General features: G+C 60.5%; 2 protein-coding genes across 7 annotated transcripts in view; one reads left to right on the plus strand and one right to left on the minus strand.

Annotated features, from left to right (window-relative positions):
- The window catches only part of GRM4 (glutamate metabotropic receptor 4), a 39,521-nt gene extending 38,562 nt beyond the window's left edge, over positions 1-959 (minus strand). Inside the window, exon 1 of the mRNA XM_056511560.1 lies at positions 793-959. The gene's annotated coding sequence lies outside the window, so the exon portion shown is untranslated. The remainder of the gene's footprint in view (positions 1-792) is intronic.
- Positions 960-14,147: 13,188 nt separating this feature from the next.
- HMGA1 (high mobility group AT-hook 1) lies at positions 14,148-21,529 on the plus strand. Of its 6 annotated transcripts, none has more exons than XM_056511506.1 (6): positions 14,148-14,285; positions 14,520-14,643; positions 18,023-18,127; positions 18,815-18,895; positions 19,268-19,318; positions 20,386-20,521. In XM_056511506.1, the coding sequence occupies exons 3-6, from the start codon at positions 18,026-18,028 to the stop codon at positions 20,437-20,439; spliced, it is 288 nt and encodes a 95-aa protein (XP_056367481.1). In that variant the 5' UTR covers positions 14,148-14,285; positions 14,520-14,643; positions 18,023-18,025; the 3' UTR covers positions 20,440-20,521. The 6 variants fall into 6 exon arrangements, with proteins under 6 accessions (XP_056367481.1, XP_056367480.1, XP_056367476.1 ...); XM_056511505.1 differs by having other exon boundaries at positions 14,149-14,285; positions 18,812-18,895; XM_056511501.1 differs by having other exon boundaries at positions 14,150-14,285; positions 19,268-19,322; positions 20,386-21,529.

Genomic DNA, 21,529 nt, shown 5'->3' on the forward strand with positions numbered 1-21,529 from the left:
GTGGGAGAGTTCTCCGGTTTTTTCTCACGGCTGCCAACTTCCCCAGCGGCTCCCGACGCCTCAGATCCGCTCGCCCGGAGAGCGCCAAGGAGCGGGAGAACGCTCCGGAGAGGAAACCGAGCCCGTGCTGGAGTGCGGCTCTGCCCGGCTCAGGGCTGCCTCCGAGGGGTGGCTCCGGCACCGGGGAAGGGTCGTGTCCCCCACGGCCCCTCCGAGCTGGCAGGGAAAGCGCCTTCAGCCCTTCTCCGCTCTCCTGTCCCCGCTGCCCTGCCCTGCGGCGGCTCTGCGGCGAGGCGAGGGCAGTCCCCTCCGGTGGCTCGGACACGGTCACGGCCACCCGCTCCTGCCCGCCGCCTCCTGCCCCGACCCCTGCCAGCCCCCTCCGGCCGGACGAGCCCCCAGCTCCCCTCCCGGACCACCGCAGGGCAGTGGGCACCTCTGGGGACAAAGGTGGCAGGTTGGGGACCGGGGCAAGGGGTGCTCTCCGTGCCCCTCGCGGAGGGGAGCAGCGGGGCGAGGAGGGGGCAGCGCTCCGCAGTGCCCAACAATGAATAAATAATGCGATGAGTGCGGGGGGCAGGGAGCGCTGGGGGCTCCGGGCTGCAGCCCCCGCTGTCGCAGCCCCCCCAGCTCAAAGATAAGAAGGAAAAGCGGAAAATTCGCGGGAGCGTTGTGGAGTGGGGGGAGCGGCGAGGCTGCAGGGAGGGGGAGCGGGGGGCACTCCAGCCCCGGGGGAAGGTGCGGGAGCACCGGGCGTCCCGGGGATGCTCCCCCCGCGCCGCCCGCACTTACCCGCGGGCAGTGCCAAGTTGGCGGCGCCGCTGGCCCCGTCTCCGCCCGGTGCCCGGTGCCGCGATCCGGCCCCGGCCCGGGGGCGCGGGCAGCCCGGGGGGGCCCTGCGGTGTGCGGCGGGGGCGGCCCCGGCCCCCCCAGCCCCGGCCCGGCCCGGGAGCCGAGCGAGCCGCAGCCGGGCGGGACCCGCCGCGCTCCGCGCACCGCAGCAGCGGCGAGGAGGAGGAGGAGGAGGAGGAAGAGGTGGAGAAGGGGGAGGAGGAGGGGGAAAAGGAGGAGGAGGAGAGCCGGGGCCGGGGAAGTTTTGCATGAAGAGGAGCTGGGAAGCCCTCCGCCAGCTTTGCCAGCCTCTTAAAGCACTAGCGCTGCGCGGGGACCCCCACCCCGGCGGACCTCAGGCATCTGGCCGAAGGGTCTCCCCGCCAGGCTGCTGAGGATCTCCGGCTCCCTGCAGTGACTGCCATCCTCAAATTGCCTTTCCCAGGTGGGAGCAGCTCCCGCAAGCAGCTGCGAGGGAGGATGCTCTTCATCCCAAGCCGCTGCCCTTCTCTTCTCCCTCCCACCGCCCGCTGCCAGCCCCCCGCCCCGCGGAGCTCGGCTCCTGTCTCGCCTGCTTTCCCCATCAATCCCCCCCGCCGGGCCCCGCGGCTCCGAGGAGCCCGTCGTGCCGTGTCGATTCATTAATCCAGAGAAAACACAACCCCCTGGTAATGGCCATTGACACACTAACTGCTGCGATCCATCATGGTAATGACACGGTGGTGATTGCTCGGTCACCGGAGCAATTAAGGCACACCCTGGCACTCACCTGCGGGCACGCCGGGGCTGCCAGGGCTCCCAGCCCCTCCTGGGGGACCCATCCCGGCAAACGTAGCGGGGTCTGGCTCTGGGGAGGGCTCTCTGCCCCCTCCCAGCACCAAAGAACCAACCACGAACCACAAACACACAATTCCAGCCTCACCTTCCCTAAGGGGTGACTTGTGTTGCTCGTTTGTAACAGCGAAATCCCGGCCCTGGTGAGGGTCAGCCGGGGCCCTGGTGGGCTGGATGCCCTTGGGAAAGGTTCCTTTCCACCCAAATCCTAGTTTAGGAGGCTGGAGAGGAGCAGGTTTTGCAGAAGCACTGGGGATTGCCCAGCTCCAGCTCGATGCCCTTTGAGAGAGCCGCAGCCTCCCCAGTGAGATGCACGTCCTGAAAACCTGCCCAGCCACCCTCCTGCCACTGGAATATTCCCGTGGATCCAGGTGCTCACAGGATGCTGCCCAGAGCGTGGCTCCTGCAGAGTGACCAGGCTGTTGCAGTGATTTTGTTTACAGCAAGAACAGGAGTGGTTGTGGCGTTTGTTGTTCCTCTGCTCTAGTGGGGCAGAGCAGGGGGGCACAGCCTCACCACCCCCCGTGTGAGCAGTCTCAGGAATTGAAGCAAAAGGAAATCTGCACTGTGGTCGATGGGGGAGGAACATAAAGACCAAGCCCCTGGAAGGACAGGACCCCCTGCCTGCCCCAAGCCAGGACTCAAGGGGCTCCAGACACCACGGGATAAGCCAGGCACAGATCCCTTGCCCAAAAGTAGCTTCTAGAGGCACCCTAAGGTCAAGGTCCCTGCTCCAGATCGGGTGAATCCCTCAGCTCCTGGGGATTTCTAAGACACGTGTCTGCCTTCAAGGAGAAACAAGGGTGCTCTGCTCACAGCCTGGTCCCAGGTCCCGAAGAATCCCTGGGGGAAGGTGTTTGGGATAAATTATGGAGAATTTTGGCCGAAGCACCACCTGAGCTGCTCCAGCAGCCAGCTCATTCAGGAGTGCCTCACTGCTGCCTTGGCTCCAGTGGAAAATCATAATCCCAAAGTCTTGGGAACCTGAATCCCAGGGACTGCAGGATGCTCTTCCCACCATGGCTGAGCTGGCAGTGCCTCTCTTCTCCTCTCCAAGCCTCAGGGCTGCTCATCTCCCCTTCTCACACCCCTCTGCCAGCCGTCAGCCAGAACCCAAAATACCAGCACAGCGCTCGTGTCACTGCCGGGAACGTCAGAGCCCAATTAACATTTGGAAATCCAGCTGAGGCACAGCGGGAAAGGCCACGGCGTGGTGAGAGGATGGGGGTAGGATGGGAGACACGCCAGTGATCCCAGGGGTGCAGCCCCTGTGTGGGGTTAACCCCACAAAGGTCACCACGAGGGCTCCTGCTCAGTGCCTGGGTCAGATCTGATCAAATCCTCCAGGAGAGTTCGATGCCATCAGCAAATGGACACGGAGAAGGCTGCCAGGATCGATATCCCCTCCTTTGGCAGGCACAGAGCCAGAGGAGCTGAGCCAGTCGCTGCCTTTCCCGTCCCGAGGGCAGGGCTGGGGCCACATCTCCTCGTTCCTGTTCACCCAGGGTGCCCCAGCACCTCCAGAGCCCCCAGCAGCCTTTCCCTGAACTCACAGAATCCGTGCAGGAGGCTCTGGGTGCCCTGAGCCCGCTCATCCCACAGCTATCCCCAGGCAGGCACAGCTCTGGGCTCACAGCTCCAGCCTCCCACTGCCCTGGCCCCTGGCCAGCTGGGAAGGTCACTGTGTCCACTGCTGAGGCCACCCAGCGCCATCCAGGAGACACAACTGCTTGCAATTTGATTTTTTTTTTTTTTTTTTTTTTTATAATATAGGAAAACTTGAAACCGCATCTTATGGACTGGACATTCCGGCTCAGCTCTGCAAAAGGGTTTTGAATAATTTATGGCTGAGCCACCACCTCCTCCCTCCTCCTTATGGGTCACTCCTGTCAAAGAGATGGAGGCTCAGGAATCACACCCGGCTCTTTTCATCTGGGGGCTGCAATTGCCTTGGGTGTGGATTCAATTCCCTGCAGGATAGAAGGGTGCGGAAAATAAATCTTTAATTCAAAGTGAAATATTAATAGAACCGTAATTAGCTGTAATATCTACACAATTAAAAAGCAGGAGGCCTGGCAGGAGCTATTTTCATGTGTATTTAAAGAAAAAACAAGTTTGCAGGGTAAGGGGTGGGGGTGGCTGGGGATGCTTTTCTGGTGTCCCAATTGTCTGAGGGAGAAGCAGCAGCACAGGGACACGGGTCCTGCAGTGCTGGTGGAGCTGGAAGAAATAAAAGGACAGGTTGGAAGAAAAGAAAAGAGCAGAAGAAGGATTTGAGGAGAAAAAGAAAGAAAGAATGATGACGCTTTTGTCCTGCTCCTTGGGGATTTTGCAGCAAAGGGAAGATTTTCAGTGATGTCAGGCAGAGCTGTAGCAAGAGGATGAGGATGGGAAAAGTCTCTGTGGAAGTTGGCAGGGAATGAGCAGGGTGACCCTGGCTCAGCCCCCACAGACATTTTCCAGCAGGAATTGCAGGAGCTGCTTGCAAAAAGCCATCAGCTCACCCTGAGCTGGGCAGCTACCAAAGGGACAAACAAAACTGCACAACAAAACCAGCAGAATAATTCAGCTCAGCCCCTCCAAAACCACCTAAATAATAGGCCAAGGAGAGGAAAAAAAAAAAAAAAAAAAGGCAGCCTTGGATTTCTTTCCCAAAGAAAGGGACTCCCACACAGCCCAGCACATGAATGTGGGTAATAGATCTGGATTTTGGAGAGCAGGAGAGGCACTGCCTGTGCTCACATGGGCTTGACATTCACACATCGGGTCCTTGCCTCTCTCCAGAGTGGGGATAATGGGATGCCGAATGTCAGACCACTTATATATATATATAAAACTCATTATACACCTCATGACTAACAGATCTTGATGGGAAAAGTTGCATTTTAACGAAACGACTGGGGAAAAAAAAAAAAAGAAAAAAGCTCATCCGGGCTTGCGGGGAGGAATTAGCAATGAACGAGGGATGATTCGGCTGCAGGCTGGGAGTGATGACAACTCCTCCTCCTCCTCCTGGTGAGGAAGGCTCCTGCAGCTGTGCCAGCTCCCTGGCAGCCCTTCACCCACTTTGGGGGTGCCAGGCTCCCACCAGAGGCTTTCCTGCAGCTCAGGGTCCTGCCAGGCACCCACTGCTGAGGTGGGACCCCCAGAGAAACCCCGGGTGATATCACAGGGCCAGCCCTGCCTCTCAGAGGCCACCAAGGGGGACATTTCCTGCACTTCTGGGCTCTTCCCCCACGGCAGAACGAGGGGATGGAGCACACCGGGGAGCTGCCACTGAGGCAATGCCTCTCTCCTGCCAAACCTCCTCTTGCTGCAGCCTCAGAGCCTTTCCCGGGGGGTTACTCCTCTTTCTTGGGTGTATCCAGCCTAAAAATTCCGCTCTGCACCTCACTGCTGCCAGGACACGAGGACAAAGGACCCGTGCCCGGCCGTGGCCACTCGTGCAGCCCGAAGTCGGCAGCGCTGTCGCTCTTCTCCTCTACAACACTTCCACCTAATGGCGAGAGAGCTGCTGAGACACCAGCCCAGGGCAGGGCGGCTGGGGACACCCGCAGGAGCAGAGCAGAGCACAGCTCAGCACAGTGATGGACCCTCCAGCCTCACCCCTCAGTAAAGGAGAAGCTTTGTTTGCCCCTGCACCAACCCCTGAGCTGGTTCCAGCATCTCCAAAAATCGGGGAGTTTTGTCAGCTCCATGCTCTGGGCCATGTCCTGCCTCCCTCCTGCAGTGCTGGGAAGGAGCAGAGGATTTGGGAGCCTTGGAGCCCAGCCCTGCACCCCACTCTGCTGCTCACAGGAAAACTCGAGGGCTGCTGCAGGGTGTGCCCTCCAGTCTGATCCACTCTGTGCAACTGGTGAACTGGTCCCATCCCAGTTAGGAGCTGTTGCTTTACAGAAGAGGAGGAAAGGGCTCAGGCCCAGGGACGTGGTGAGTGGCCAGAGGTTATTTTGGGCAGTGATTACTCCAGATTTGGGGTTTAAACAATACAGAAACACGAAAAGCTGAGGCACAATGTTCTCCTGGAAATCCCTCGTCCTGCACCATCAGCAGATTTTTGTGCTGATGCTTCAGAGAGAGCAGGACCTGCCCCCAAACCAGCACCCCCAGAGGCACCAGGGTCCCAGTGGTGCCACCCTGCTCCCATGGACCAACCTTCCTGTTCTCCCACCAATTCTGTATTTAAAGCCAGAGATGTCCCCTCGTCCCCCAACATCCCAAAGGCACAACCCTGTCCCTCAAACCCAGCACTGGGAAAGGAAAGAGGGACAGACAGCTCTGTCTGCTTTTCCATTTGGGTGCTGGAGGGGATTTTTATCCACCCACAGGGATCGTGAGCAGCTGGAAATGTTTTCTTTAAATCTCAAAAAAAAAAAAAAAAAAAAAAAAAAAGAGAATAGGGAAGGAGAGAGAACATTTGGTGGTAAAATTAACTGTGACGGCCAGGCAGCACACACTCCCTCTGCACCCACAGGACAATTAGAGGAAAATCTTTACACATTAACTAACACAGAAGGCAGGGATGGCATGGAAGACACCCCCCTCGTTTTTCCCAACCAGCCTTGCTGCAGGAGCAAGGTGACAGCAGCACCTGGGATGCAGGACACGGGCAGGGCACAGGGCAGAAGGGACAGGAGAGCAGCAGTGAGGGATGGGCACTGGGTGGGCCCAGCACCAAGCACCAGCATCTCAAGCACCCATCCTGGCACAAGGACATGGGGAAAGGCAGGGAAGGGCTCCATTCCTTGCTTGTCCCCCCCAGGTGCCCTGGGAAGCTGCTGTACCCCCCTCACACACCTCCAGACTGGCAGCTGAGCACCCGTCCCACGTCCAAGCCCGTGCCAAAACTGCCCCGCTCACTCTGCAATACCAACCTGCTCTGCCGGAGAAACTGCCCCAAACTGGGATGGATTTGCACCAGAGGCTCCTCCAGCACGCCCTGATTGCTGCTGTGGTGGGGAGTGAGGGGCACACCTTGCCCAGCACCCAGGGAGAGGAACTCCAGGTAAAGCCCCACGGTGCCAGCGCAGCCTCCAGCCCGGAGCCGACCCCAGCCAGCAGCACCCGTCTTCTCCTCCCAACATTTCCATAATTCATGCAACAACCTCCTGAAAGAAATATCCTCCTCGGATATAAAATATTCATGGCCTCATCCTTGCAAGGAAACACTGTCTTCCTTGGAGTGCAACCAAGCAGCCGAGGCCAGCACGGATTTGCCTTTGCAGGAGTAATTATGTTGGTCATTGATCGGGTGCTGCAGTGAGGGGCTGTGCTGGGAGGGTCCCCACACACAGTGCTGGTGTGACCCCCCCTCCCCATGCTAGAAAATGGCTTTTGGAAGTCACAGAAGGGTTTGGGGAAAGAGAGGAAGGATCCTGCACCGTGCAGCAGCATCCCAAGAGGTTCCCCATCCTCGTGGCTGCGTCTTTGCGCCAGCAAATTTGTCCCAGGAGGGAGAAGCTCCTCCAGCAGCACCCTGGATCCCACCCAGATCCACTCCAGTCACATCCACCACCCCTCACACACCACAGGCTCATGCACCTGCCAGCAGCCACCCCCCAACCCCCTCCAGTCCCCCCAGCTCCTTTCTGCTCCCAGTTTGGATGCTGTCAATCCAGAGCTCTTTCCTGTTTCCCTGCTTTTGCAGAGCTCAGCAGAGGCTCCAACCCCATTTCACTGCACAATACTCAAAATCTTTATTATAATTTGTATTTATATTTTTTTTTCTATCTTGCTTTTTCTCTGTCCCACAGCTTCCCGAGCCCCAGGCAAAGGGTTCCCTGTCCCCAAGGAGGAGATGGAAGTGGATGCATCACTCAGCTTCAAGGGGGCTCAATGGTGGGGAAGGAGAGGAGGGGGCTGTGGGTCCCAGGGGCACAGAGCACCCCAGCAGTGCTCTGGGAGATGATGCTTGAGGGGAGGGGGACTCACAAGGATTGTGAAACACAATGTGAAGCAACCTGTGCAGCCGGATCGGAGCCAGCCTTGGCCAGGGCCGGGTCCCGCAGGAGCTGCCAGCCCGGGGACCCCCGGCTGCCGCAGACCCCAGCCCACGCTCCTGCGCCGGGCTCGGCGCTTCCAGCGAAGGCCAGCACTGCCTTCCCGTGGAAGCCGCGCTCACTGCAGCGTGCAGCGGAACGGACCCGCCACGGGGGATCCCATGGGGAAAAGGTATCTGGAGCAATCGTTGCCCTGAAGTGAGGACCGTCCCTTCCTGCCGACGTGCAAAGGTGTGGCACAGCCTGAGCAAGCAGCTCCTGTGCATCAGCCTGCCGTCACCTCACAGCAGGTGAAATACCCCCCCAGGATCTTCCCTAAATCCCCAGGCAGATCCCTGCTCCAGCCGATGCACCCCAAACTTCTTCCACAGGTGCTGGGGAGCAGAGACTCTCCAAGAAGCCACTTATTCTATTTAAGGGCGACAAGTGGGTGCCGGGTTGGGCTCGTTCGAGGGTGTTCTCTCCCACCCCGCAGGGACTCTGGGACCGCTCGTCAGGGATGGGAACAGCGCTGTCCTCCCCCAGCTCCGAGTCACGGGGAGCCGCCCCCCAGCCGTGTCGTGACGCTCCCCTCGAGGGGAGCCACGCGTGCGGCTCCGCTCCTTCCCACGGACGAGCAGTTGCCAAGGGAGCCGTTCCGCGGGCCCGGAGCTGGCTGGGAAGGTGGGTGACAGCCTGGCAAACTCCCACCCTGCTGCTCTCATGATGGGTGCGGGGTACCAGGGTACCAGGAACATCCTGCCCCCTCAAGCACTGAAAGGGATAAAGGTGCTTTTCCTGGGCAGGATAACCACAGGCTGCTCCCTCCCCCGTGGGTTTGGGGGCACTGAGGGCTGGGGTGCTCAGCCCCTGAGCCCCTCGGTGCCCCCACAGCCGCCCTGCCAGCCTGTCCCTGCCATTTGAAAGATGAGCCCCGGGCAGAGCCGGGCCAGGCACCGAGTAACCGGAGCCGGCAGGGAGCGGTGACCCCCGGCCCGTTATAGCCGGCCCTAATCCCGGCCGGGCTCGGTGTCACATTCCCCAGGAGCGGGAGAGCCGCACCGCAGGGGCAGGGACACGCCATGTGCCTGGGGGTCCCCAAAGGGACAAACCCGCTGTCCCTGAGCCCGGAGGTCCGGGGACAAAGCGAGCAGCAGGTGGAGGGCTCGGTCCCGCAGCCGGGTCACCAGCATCCCCCGAATGTCCCTCCCAGGGGACCAAGCACCTCCCCGCGGGCACTGCCAGAGGCAGAGACGGGAACTCAGCCCTGGCCAGCCCCACTTTGTCCCCAGCACCGTCCTGCTGCCGGTGAGGGATGCTGGGACCCATCCAGGGACGGGCGGGGGGAGGATGCGGAGCCCTCCCTCCATCCCGCTCCACAGCCGCAGCCTCTCTCCGTTAGGTGGCAGCAGGAAACCGCAGCGTTGGCTTTTCCAGCCTAAATTATTCCATAATTCTGATTCTGGCTACGTGGGAGAGCGTTCCCCGCGGGAAAACCTGCCGCTTCCATCTCAGGTCACTCCATCCCGCCCTGGCTGCCGCTTCGGGTCATTCACTGGCCACTAAGTGAATGACCGGCCTGACCCACCTCCTCCCAAAGCCTGGGGTCAAACCCCCAGGCCACGGATGGGACACGAGCAGGGCTGCTCCGGCTCCCGCTCCCTCCCTTCCACCAGCAGCCAGCTTGGCCCCACTCCCCATCCCGTCACCTCCGGCATCGCCTCCCGTTCCCATTCCCCCGCCTGTGTCATCCCTGGCCCCCCTGTGCCTCCGGAGCCGGGGCTGTGCCAGCGGCTGAGTCACCCCGGTGACCAGCACCTGAGTCACGGGGACGAGGGAAGTCCCCCGGTGCTCGATGCTTTTCCAGCCGGAGCTGAGTAAATGGGAAAGTGTCCAGGAATTTGGCTGGGGACAAAAAAAAAAAAAAAAAAAAAAAAAAAAAAAAAAAAAAAAAAAAAGTGTTTTCTTGGAGCCCCGATAAGGTGCAGTCTCTCTGGTGCATCCCCTTTGCCACAGTGAACCCGCAGCTGGACAGGGAGTGGGGGGCTCCTTCCCTATCGTACTGGGAGATCCCTGGCCATGGAGGAGCTAGGAACGGCTGGGAAAAGCAGGAAAAAAATCCCCTGTCCCTTGTACCGCGTGTCCTCCAGCCCTCTGCAAGCGCCCTGCAGTGCATCCCCCCACCCCTCCTTGGATGCTGCCGGCAGCCACCACTTCCTTCGCTGCCCTGTTCGGATTTGATGTGCAATAAAATACCTTGATTAAAAAAATACCAGGCGGCCAGACTCCCCTGCGAGCCCGCCAGAAAGCCCGCGATTAATGACCCTCGCATTCCCCTCCACCGCGTCCCCGTTAATGATTTACAGCGGCTCCTCCCCGGCCTGTCCCCTCCTTCCCTCCCTCTCTCCCTCCCCCCCGGCACCCCCAGGCCAGAGCAGGGGGAAGGGGCTGCATGGAGCCCCCGCAGGGATTTTCTCACCCCCCTGGCACATTCCCTACGTGGGGACACCAGAGGTGAGGAAGTTGCCACCACCCCCAGCCATGGGTCAGTCGCATCCTTGCACAGAGGGGACGCGCATGGCTCCATTCCTGGTGTTTGCCTGATCGCTGCCAGGCGGGAGGGACCCCGGCCGGGCTGGCAGCCTCCCCCCACCCAGCTGAGCCCCGGCACGCTCGGTGCACATGTGCCGAAGTGTGGGGAGGGGGCCGGGAACGGGGCCAGCGCTGCCCCCCGCCGCAGCCCCAGGCTTTGTGCTCCCGGCAGGCAGCCCCGAGGAGGTTTCATGTTACTGGGAAACTGGGATGGCGGGATGTTCCCGGGGCAGCCCCGCAGACAAAAGGCCATTGTGCAGCGGCGCAGCGATGGCTGCAGCCCCAGAGCATCCCGCTCCCTGCCAGAGCCAGCAGCCACCCCAGCTCCAGGAGGTGGCACAGCCGGTGGCCAAGGAGCACAGAGGGCCTGAGCGGCTCCCCAAAACTCGTGGGATGCTCCAGCATGGAGTACCCCAGCCAGAGCACCCCGGACACGGCCCCTCACCCATCCCCACCCCACCAAAATGCATCCTCTCCATGCCGGGGGACAGGAGTGGCACTAAACCAGACCCTGCTGGCACCGAGCAGGGACATGTCCCCGCAGGTCAGGACGCGCAGGTGAGGGGTGGCTGAGCCTGAGCCGCTTTCCAGCCCCACCGGCTGATCCTGCTCGCCCTGCGGCCGCCGTGGATCAGCCTGTGCTGTCTCGGGATCATCAGGGCACAGGGAGTTATATATGTGCATTTCCCTGTGCGGGGGCTGTGCTTTTTGCAGCCCCAAGCACTCCGGAGCAGGCAGCACCTCCATCCCCCGCCACCGAATTATCTGAATCTCCAGCTCCCAGCCGGGGGATCCAGCCCCCGCCACGCCCCATTAACCGCTGTTCCAGAGGGTTCTGGAGGTGACAAACACACCCGCTGTAATTAGCCAGGTGGCCCTTCCAACCACCCAACAACCTGAGCTGACTCAGAGGATCGGGTTTCCCCTTTCCCAAGGAAATTAGCAGGAATTAGGCGCCCAAATCCCAAACGCAGCTTTGCGGTGCTCGGTGGCAGTGCCAGGACGCAGGGCAGGGCAAGATAAGATAAGTGGCACTCAGGGCCACCCTCTGGTCCCCCATGTCCCCTCTGGATGGTTTTCGGGACAGCCGATCAGCACCTGCGGTTCCGAGGAGCCCAAAGAACTGGGGGTGATTTCAAGCACCTTTTTTTTTCAGAGCACTTTCCAGAGGTGCAGCTTTTCCCAAGCACAGGGCGCCCGTTTCTCCACCAGGGTTTCTCCCGGGCTTGAAATTTGCTAAATAAATCGAGATGCAAAATAATTCATGCGTGCACGCCCCATTTACAGCTCGTACACCCCACGGCGCTGGCCTGGGGCTGCGTCCTGCAAACCCCGGGCTCAAATCGGCAGCGCTAAGCCTGTAAGTATCAGGTGATTTAGGAATTTGTCCCCAGAATGGGTCTGCAAGAAAACGCTGCCCTGGTGAGAGCTCAATCTGCTCCAGGGGTGAGAAGGAGGAAGCAGCCATTTAATCAAATTAACAGGCCTGTTTTAGGGTGGGTCCGGAGCTGTTTGGCCACATGGGGCTTCATCAATGGGGCCATCGGGGAAACAAAGGCGGGAGGGGAAACAAAGGCCACGTCCCTGTCCCTGTCCTCCCGCGCTATGGCCGGGCAGCCCTGCGAGCAGCCGGGACATCCCTGCTCGCATCCCGGATCCCGGAGGGCTCCCGGCCCGTTCGGAGCCCGGGGCTGCACCCGGCAGCGAGCCCGGCACGGCACCGGCTGCTCCGCCGGGCTCAGCTGCCGTGGGGGGATAATAAACCATTTGTTTCCCCGTTTGCAGCCATTTTCAGCTTCTCCTCTGGCTGCAGAACTCAACCGCGGGATGGGGGAGCTTGCCCAGTCCTGCTCCCAAACCCACTCGGCCGCGAGCTGTAAATCAGGAGGCAAAGTGTAGAAACAAAAGTGAAAATGTTCTTCCCTGCGCCCAGCCCCTGGGCTCTGCTCCAGCCCCGTTTTTCCCCTGTTCTCCCCTCCTTGCACGTGGCTGTGTGCCTGCACCTGGCTCCTAGGCCATCTCCCCACCCTTCTCTAGTTCTGGGGCAGCACCACAGCTCTGTTTTTCTTTAAAGACCAAGTGGTCACCCCACGGGTGAACCCAGTGTGGGGAGGCTCTGGTGTGGGCTCAGAGAGCCAAAACTTGGAGGGATTAAAGCAGAGCAGCCCCGGTCGTTTGCAGGACTCAGGCTGCTGCCATTCACCGGCACTGCACAGTAAATAACGAGGGATATTAATAACAACGAGCCTCTGCCAGGACAGAAACCGAGTTCCTTGTTGGGCTCACGGCAAAGGGGAAGCCTGAGAAGCAGCGTTGGGGTAAAAGGCACATTCAAACTCACACAGGGCTGTCTGCAGGTGGGGAAACGCTAATTTTAGGGGGAAAAAATAATACTTGGGGTCTGCAAACAACCCAGACTTGAGGCCCTGGGATGGGGGAGACCCACCCAGGAGCTGCATGGGTGCAGGCAGGGTGGTGCCTGCACTTCCTGCAGGTGTTTGGGAACAGAAACTCTCTTGCAGGAGGGTTCTTCCCCCTCTTTGCTTTCATTTTTTAACTGTCAGAAACGGACACTGCTCCGATTGTGTTTTAGGCAGGGGAATTTGCAGGGGATTTGAAAAATCCAAATAACAATTAGCAGAAACAAGTGCCCCAAGCCTGGCTGGGTTTGGTTTGTTTTGCATCACAAACCTTCCCTGCCAGAGCAGTTTTGCACAGGCAGATACTGAGACTTTCACATTTCCTCTTTTTAAAGGTCCCTTTTTTTTCTGTTAATAAAAACTTGCTTGAAACTTAAATCCAGCAATCTGAAGTTCAGATCCCCATTCAGAGTTCAACCCTTAGAGTCAGGATGGTCAAAAGCACCTAAATCAGAGTTTCTATTAGATTTGTGATTGTTGTTTTCACAGTTGGCAGAAACTTCACACAATGGGATCCTGAGCTCTGGATTTCATGGTATCCCATCGAGGAAAACAACTGCAAGACCCCAAATGCTCAACATGTTTTAGAAACACTACCCTCACACAGTGGAACCTGGGTTTTGGGGTACTTTATCCAAGAGCTGATCTCAGCTGATTCCAGACTGACCCAAACCACTTCCAAACGGACCAGAGGAATTCTGAATAAAGCTTTTTACTGCAGACTGAGTTCAGCATCTGCTTAAAGCCCAGGAGAGCCTCAGGGCCGCTCACAAGTCCCCCAACCCCTACTGTGCTGAGCAGGACCTGCTCCCAAATCCCACTGTGCTGAGCAGGACCAGGCCCCCAAACCCCAGTGTGCTGAGCAGGATCTGTCCCCCCAAACCCCACTGTGATGAGCAGGATCTGTCCCCACAAACCCCACTGTGATGAGCAGAACTTACTCCCCAAAACTGCACTGTGCCGAGCAGGACCTGCTCCCCCAAGAAGGACCTGCCCCCCCAAGAAGGACCTGCTCCCACAGCCTCCCCTTTCAGCAGCAGTGCTGCAGTAAAATATTAAATTAATATCATGACACGATCCAGGCAGCCCTGGGAGCCCCGGGGAGGGAGCCCCCACTGCTGGTGCCTCCAGATGGGGATCAGAAGCTTTTTTTTTAATTTTTTATTGGGGGATTGACCTGGCGCGGAGGCAGCAAACAGGAGCACGTGCTTTGGCCATGAGCACATGGCCTGTGATTGCCCCCACGGCGTGGGGGACACCAAGCCCAAAGCCCAGAGCGGGAGATCCGGGGATGTTCCTATGGGGGAACCGGGTGCACCCCCCCCTTCCCCCGCACGGCCCCATCCGGGAGCACTCCCAGAGCGGGAACACGAGGCTGTTCCAACCCTCCCGGAGGAGCCTCCATGTGGCCGCAGGGCCGCGGGGCGGGCAGGGCCGGGGGCGCAGCCGCCGCCGCAGCCCTTTGAACGGCCCTATCGCTCCCGGCCGCGCCGCCCCGCGCCGCCCCCGCCGTGATGCGGCCCCGGCTCCGCCTCCCCCGCTCCGCCGGCGCTGGGAGCTCCCTTCGCCTGTTTGCCCTTATTTAATTTCGAGTGTGATTTTGCTATTTTTAGCAGCTGGATCCCCTCCAGTAAGGCTAGGAGCTCGCTCCGGTTTTTTTTTTCCCCCCCTCTCCCCCCTTTTCCCCCCCCTCATTTTTTTTTTTCCCCCCCCTCGTTCCCTGCAAATGATTTTGACCCAGCTTCCTTCCTCTTGGAGCATTTTTTTTCTCTCTCTCTCTCTCTTTATTATTTATATAAATACGCGGGGCCTGGCGGGGCCGGGGATGCGGGGCTGAGCCGCAGCCTCTCTCTTCTCCTTGCAGATCCGCAGTCGCCGCGGGCGGGGGGTCCCTTCGCTCCGCAACACAGACCCGCCGGGAAAAACAAAACCATCGAACCGCCCCCAAAACCCCACGGCGAACACCCGGCTCCGGGATCAAGCTGACTGTGAGTGCCGCCTTCCTCTTCCTTCTGCTGCGGGGGGCGCGGGGGGCTCTGCTTCCCCTGGCCGCATGCGGGGCGCGATCGGGGTTTGCAGGGCTGCATGCGGCTGGCGGTGCTTGGCTTTATTTTTGGTATTAATTATTGTTAATCGCGGGGTGATGCACCTGGCGGAGTGTGGGGGGGGGGGGGGACGGGCGGGGGTCGCCGAGCGACTTTGCCGCGCTCGCTGGGTTGGCGGGTGATGCAAACGCCCCGCAGCGAGCGCGGGGGCCCGCACGGCCCCGGGACGGCCCGCGGGGCCGGGGCCGTGCAAGGTGCGTGGGGCCGCGGCCGGTGCACGGGCGTGGGAGCGGGGCCGGCCTTGGGCCCGGGGCCGGTGCGAGGCCGAGCCCGGCTCGCCGAGAACGCGCACACGCGGCTCTCGGGGCGAAGTTGCGGCGCTGGGGCTCAGCCGCCCCCCGCGCGGTGCCCCCGCACCCCGCCAGCCCCGCATCCCGCCAGCAGCGCGGGCTCCACGAGGGGTTTTATTGCCCGCCCCCCCCCTCAAGGACAGGGGCTTCACAAAGCCCTGATGGTGCCCTTCCTGCCTCTTTTCTTTCTCCTCCACCTCCCTCCTTCCTTTGCTTTATCACTTCCTTTTATTATGCATCCCAGGAAGGAAGGGGGGGACTTTCCTCAATGGCAGCCCCGGGGTGGGGTTCAGAGCAGCCCCACGGCGGGTCTGTGCTAAGGAGGAGCCCGCACATCCCTCCCGGCCCGCACCCCTGCCCAACAGGCTCTTCAACTTCTGCTCCACGATTTCTTCCCCTCCTCCTTCCCCATCCCTCTGCCAGGAGGTGCGGCTGGGATCCTTCTCCAGCTGCCATCAGGCTGGATTTTCTGGGCGTGAAGAGATTTTATACATATATATATATATATATATATATATATATATGTAAATATATATATATAAATTTATTTTTTTTTTAAATATCTAAGCCCCCGCCTGTCTCCCCGCTTCTCCTGGGCCAGTTTGTTTAATCTAAGAGTAGGTGGTAGGAGCGGGGGATTTATGGGGTTATCTGCACGGAGCAACATAAGCCAGCGCAGGCGGCTGGGAAGGCAGGACCAGGCCCAGGAGCAGCCGGGAGCGCGGTTCCGAGGGGACAGGTTGGGCTTGTGCAGCCCAGAGGTGGCTGCTGAGCACAGCCCAGCTCAGGCTGGGAGCAGAGGGAGCGATGGGGCTGGGGGAGGAGAGCCCGGCGGCCCAGCATCCATAGGGATGGCGAGGGGAGGAGGTTTCCTTCCCCCAGCTCCATCAATCGAGAGGCAGATGTGGCCCCTCCACCTCCAAACCGTGCAGAGATGTTTTTTCCCCCCCTCCCCGGCCGCGGGGAGCCGGGCAGCCCCTACCCGCGTCCCCCACTGATTCCTCCCTGCCTGGAAAGGTTTCTCCCTCAGCTGCTTCCTCTCCTCCATGGCAACCCAGCTGCTCCCTCCCTCCCTCCATGGCTCTGATGCAGGGCCGGAGCTGCTCCCGCCATGTGCCCGGCATCGTCCCGCGGGCTGGGAGCACAGCCGGGGCCCGGCAGGTGCTGGGGGCACCGCGGGGAGCTGGGGCTGCTCTCGGGAACGGGGGGTTGGCTGGGAACGTGCTGGGGTGGGAGAGAAGCATCCCCCGTTTGCAGCATCCTCCTCCCACCCCCCTCTGCCAGAGAGGGGCTCCCTGAGTGCCCCCAGCTCTGCAGCCCCTGGGGAAAGCTCTGAGGTGCTGGAGGGGTGGGATGAGGAGGGATGGATGGGTGGGATGCAGAGGGATGGGTGGGAGGTGCACGTGCTTTCTCCAGCGCCAACAACTTTGCAGCAGCAGGAGCTGTTGGGGGTTTGGGGCAGACCCAGCGGCATCCCCATCCCACGGAGGGTCCCCTCGGCATTCCCAGCTGAGCTTCTGTGGGGTCTGGTCCCTCCTCCAGGGGAGGAGAGCACAGCAGGGTGGGGGCCATGCTGAGCCCATCTGTTTCCAGCTGCAGGAGGGGGCACGCAGCAGCTCGAGGCTGCTCTGACAGAGATTGACTTAAAAAGAGACAAAACCCCATCCCAGCCCGACCAGCAGCCGGCCCTTTGCTGGCCTAAATCTAAACCATACTTCTTTTTTTCCCTGAGAGACTCCTTGATGGGCTCTGGGATGCTATGAGTAATATTTTCGGGGTGTTTACACTACGGCATGGTTTCTGTCTCCCAAAAAAAAAAAAAAAAAAAAAAAGAAAAAAAAAAAAAAAGAAAAAAAAGACTCCGAGGGTGGTTTTTGTTGTTGTTGTTCTGCACTCATGAGTCACTTCCAGAGGGGAGCAGGAGCTGACGCCTGTTTTTTTGAAAAGGCTCAGAGGTCTGAGTGTGGCTCCTCGGGCTGCATGTCCTGCCCACACCCTCCCCAGTGAGGCTCAGTGTCCCAGGGGGCTCAGCACCCTCTGCCCTCACAGCCCTGCTATCCCAGGTGCTCAGGACCAGTTCCTCAAAACTGAGCATTATATCCCAGAGGTAAAAGGGTGCCTCCATCAGCACACACAGCCTGGGATCTGCCTCTGTTCCTGCTGGGAAGCCTCACATCCCACTCTGGGCATGGACATGGCCACCTGGCCCTGTGTGGGGTCTCCAGCAAGCAGCAGGGCTGTGGCAGCAATCCTGCTCCTTGCCACCCTGAGTCCATCCTCCCTGGCAGACAGGCATGGAGCCGCCCCCACAGCTCTGGAAAAGCAGGTTTTCCCTGTGCCCCTGGCAAGCAGCGAGGTGGAGAGGGGAAGATGGAGCCTTTTCCTCTGTGGGATTGCTCCAAGAGCCAGGGAGAGCTGCCCAGCTCTTTGGGACATGCACAGGGAGCTGAAAACCCAGTGTCCCCAGGTCAGAGTAGCTCAGTAGCAGGGGCAGGGGTGCAGCAGCCACCCTGGGTGCTGCAGGGCTGAGAGTGGGGTGGGGAGCAGGGCTGTGGGACCCTGAACCCCACTCCAGGGCCTTGGCACCCCTCTGGGGACACCCAAGGTCCCCAGTGCCACCACTCATCCTGTCTCAACTCGTGGGTGCCAGCAGCACAGATGGGATTTCAGATTAAATCTGGAGCCACTCTCCTCTTTTGAGGAATGGGGCCAGGCTCTGCAGGATGAAGCTGCTGCTCCCCAAATGCCTGAGGGGACCCCAGGAGCTGCCAGGTCCTGCAGGGTGGCCGTGCCATGGGCTTGGGGCACTGCCCTGCAGTCCCCCAAAATGCAGCCAGTGCATTTTGCTCCCCAGCCAGTGCCAGGAGCACGCAGGGGGCATCTCACCTGGCCCAGGGGGAGGGCTGGGGGTGTCACTGCTGGCATGGTGAGCCAGAGCCGTGGCTGACTGACCTTCCTCCCTCCTGGGACAGACAATGAGTGAATCCAGCGCCAAATCCAGCCAGCCCCTGGCCTCCAAAGGGGAGAAAGACGTGTCGGAGAAGAGGGGCCGAGGGCGGCCTAGGAAGAAGCCGCAGGTACGTGGGGTCCCCTATGAGAAGGGAGGGACTGGGCACCCCCAGGGTGTGGGCAGCAGGGAACCCCCCTCACCCCTGGGCTGGGGACACCCCCAGTGCAGCCCTGCTACCCCTTTGGGCAGCACCCACCCAGCACTCACCAGCAAGACCATCCTGGGGAGCTCCAGAGCCCCCCCAGAACTCCTGGCCGTGTCTGGGGGCTCTGCTGCCCCTCCCCAGGCCCTGCTGAACCTGCCTTTGCAGACGGGCTAATTAAAGCCCCATTAGCAAAAGCTGCTCAGAGAGATAAGATGCTGCTGGAGCCTTTATAGTACCAAACCCCACTCAGCCCCCCCCGAGGCAGGTGGGGTTTGTGCACATGGTTTTGCTGCAGAAAAGGTGATTTGTGGCTTCCTTGGGCTGCAGCAGTGAGCAGGGTCTGGGCTGAGGGGACCATCCACGTGAGCTGAGTGTGGGTGATGCTGGGGGTGGGAAAGGTCATGTATGCACAGCTGAAGGACACACAGGAGCCAGTGCCTGGTGTCTGATCACCAATCCCAGTGTGACCAGTGCTCCCAGTAGCACAGGGAAGAGCATCTCTGCTCTGGCAGGGTCTGCTGGGCACAACGGGGCTCCCAGGCTGGAGCATCCTGGGGTGCACTGGAAGCCACTGTGGGCATGCAACCCCCTCTGCTCTCCCTCCAGCAGGAGCCCAGCGAGGCCCCGACCCCCAAGAGACCCCGTGGACGGCCGAAGGGCAGTAAAAACAAGGCCACCACAAAGGGCAGGGTAGGTACCCAGGGATGGGGCTGCTCCAGGTCTGCTTTGAGCTCAGTCATGGATAAGTCAGGGCAGATCTGCCTCGGAGGTGGGGATGGGGGGAGTGAATCTGGCCCAGGGAGGGTGGGGGAGCTGTGTCAGCACCAGGACACCCGAGATGAACCTGTTTGCAAAACACACGAGTCACATCCTGCACCCACTCGTGACTCATGGGGCATCCCAGGGCTGGGGGGGCTCGGGGGGCTGGCAGCAGCACCCCAGAGATTCCACTGGGGTGATCAATCTGGCAGCCACGGGTGGGAGGAAGGAGAGCACCGCCCACCCCTGTCAGCCTCCTGGGACAGCCTGATCAAAATGCCTTTTTTTGTTGTCCTGGCTCAGAAAGCTGCAGTCACGCCAGGGAGGAAACCTCGAGGGCGACCCAAAAAATCGGTGAGTGGGCTTTTCCCTTCCCCATCCAGCCTGGCAGGGTGCTGGGCACTTTGGGGGCACAGCAGCTCCCCAGAGAGCCCCATGAGTGCGGGGTGGATGCTGTCAGGTTGGAGGAGCTCAGAGCAGTTGAGCAAGTAGGACACGGCACTGGGTGGGCTCTGAACCCCCTCCTGGTTTGGGCTGGGGGTTTGGGGAATCCTGGCCCCCCCCTCTCCCCATGGGCCCCAGAGCAGCGTTGGGTGGTTGGTCCTGCCCTGGGGATGTGCTGGCACACGCCTGCCCAGGTCCCTGCACAGCATTCCTGCAGCCCGCGGGTGCAGCCACCCCCTCCTTTCCCTCCTCCATTCCCTTTTTTTTCTCCTTTCCCCCTCGGTTCGCAGCTCAGGCTGCTGCCAGGTACCCGGACGGTTCCATCTCCTTTCCCTGCCTGTCCCAGATTTTACTCCTTTTCCCACTGAAATTCCTTGCACAGCCGAGGGTTTGGGAACCTGCAAAACCCGAGGTGGCATCCTGGGGTCTCCTGTGCCGGTGTCACAGTGCCAGGAGCCGTTTGGGGACGCCAGGGTGGGCAGGGGTGTGGGAGGAGCCTGTCCCGTGCCGGGGACACCGTGTCCCGCTCTGGCAGGCGCGGTGGCGTTTTTGTGAATGGAGCGGGAGGAAGCGGGGGCCGCTGTGACTCAGGCTCACTCAGCCCTGAGTCACCGCCGTGTGCGGGGTCACAGCCGCCCCCCCGGCCTGGGGACACCCGGGACCGGACAGGGACAGCCGCGGCTGCCACCACCCCCCGGTGGCCACTGGGGACCGCGGTCCCGCACTCGGAGTGTTGTGCACTCAGGGGCTGTGATCTCCCCTCCTCACTGTGAGCCCACCCTGGGGGGTTCCTCACCTGGGATTTAAGCTCTAAACTGAAGTTAGGGCCAGTCCTTTAATCCAGGAGGGTGCTGTGCCTCGGTTTCCCTCGTTGCACAAGGGGAGTGATGATTCTGGCCAGCCCCTTTGCTCGGGGGCAGTGCAGTGGGGCTGCACCCCCTGACACCCCCCGGCCACGCTCCTTTGCCTTGCAGCAGCAGGACGAGGAGGAGGTGAACATTTCCCAGGAGTCATCCGAGGAGGAGCAGTGACACCTCCCGAACCGGCGCTACCTCATCGCCCGACGGCCCCGCAGCGGCCGGGGGAGAGGGGCGGGGAGAGACCCACTGTGCCGCCCTGGCTTCCTCCTCCTCCTCCCTCCTCCGCTCCCTCCTCACCCTCAGACAACGGCAGCACTGGAAAATGGCCCAACTCGGGCGGCCCCCACAGCCCCCGCCCGGGGGGGGCACCTGCCCCAGCTCCCCCTCCCCAGCCCTGGGCTTCGGGGCAGCCCCACTGGAAAGGGGGATCACGGCAGAGAGCTGGGGCTGGCACCCCCCACCTGCACTGCCCCCCATGCAGTGATCTCACCCCACCAAAGTGGGTGCTGGCTGTCCCCCCCGCAGCACTGGGGCCTCTGCAGGGAAGAGATGGGGAGGGGGCAGTGAAGGTGAGACCCCCCCCCCAAATGCATTAGACCTTAGCTCTGGCCCTGCTGCTACCCTGGGCAGCCCCTTTGTCCCCCCAGTCCTGGGTGACTGCACTGTGTGCGGGAGCAGCTCCCGCAGCGCTGCCGGGGCCCGGTGCCCACCCTGGGGTGCCCGTCCCCGGGGGTGCCAGTCCCCAGGGGTGCCCGAGCACCCCTTTCCTCATAGGTTCTGGTATATATATATTTTTTTGTTGAGTACTTTTTTTTCCTTTCATTCACAACTACCTCTGGATATTTAAGTTCAACTCTCTGAACTCACAGACGTGCTGCTGCACTGCTGGGGCACTGTGGGCTCGGTGGTTCCTGTTTTCGGGGTGTTGCTGGAGGCTGTGGGGTATTTTTTTTTTTCCCTTTTTTTTTTTTTTTTTTTTTTTGGGCTCCATTTTTCTGGTTTTTTTTAAATCGTTATTTTGAGGTCTAGTTCGCTCTGCTGCTTCAAGGGATCGAGGCTGGCAGGGCAGAGGTGCGGGGGGACCATGGGGTGCTCCCCTTGCCCCTCTGCCCCGGCACGACGGCTGCAGCGGGACCGGAGGTCGGTGCCGGGCGGCCCCGGCGGGAGAGAATCGGGGTTTGGTTTGGGTTTCTTTTTTGGTTCACTGTTAACGACCTTTTGGGTTCCTATTTGCAGTTACTTGAATAAAACATTTTATGGA

The sequence above is a fragment of the Oenanthe melanoleuca genome, chromosome 26, assembly GCF_029582105.1.
Source record: "Oenanthe melanoleuca isolate GR-GAL-2019-014 chromosome 26, OMel1.0, whole genome shotgun sequence".
NCBI classification, from domain to species: Eukaryota; Metazoa; Chordata; class Aves; order Passeriformes; family Muscicapidae; genus Oenanthe; species Oenanthe melanoleuca.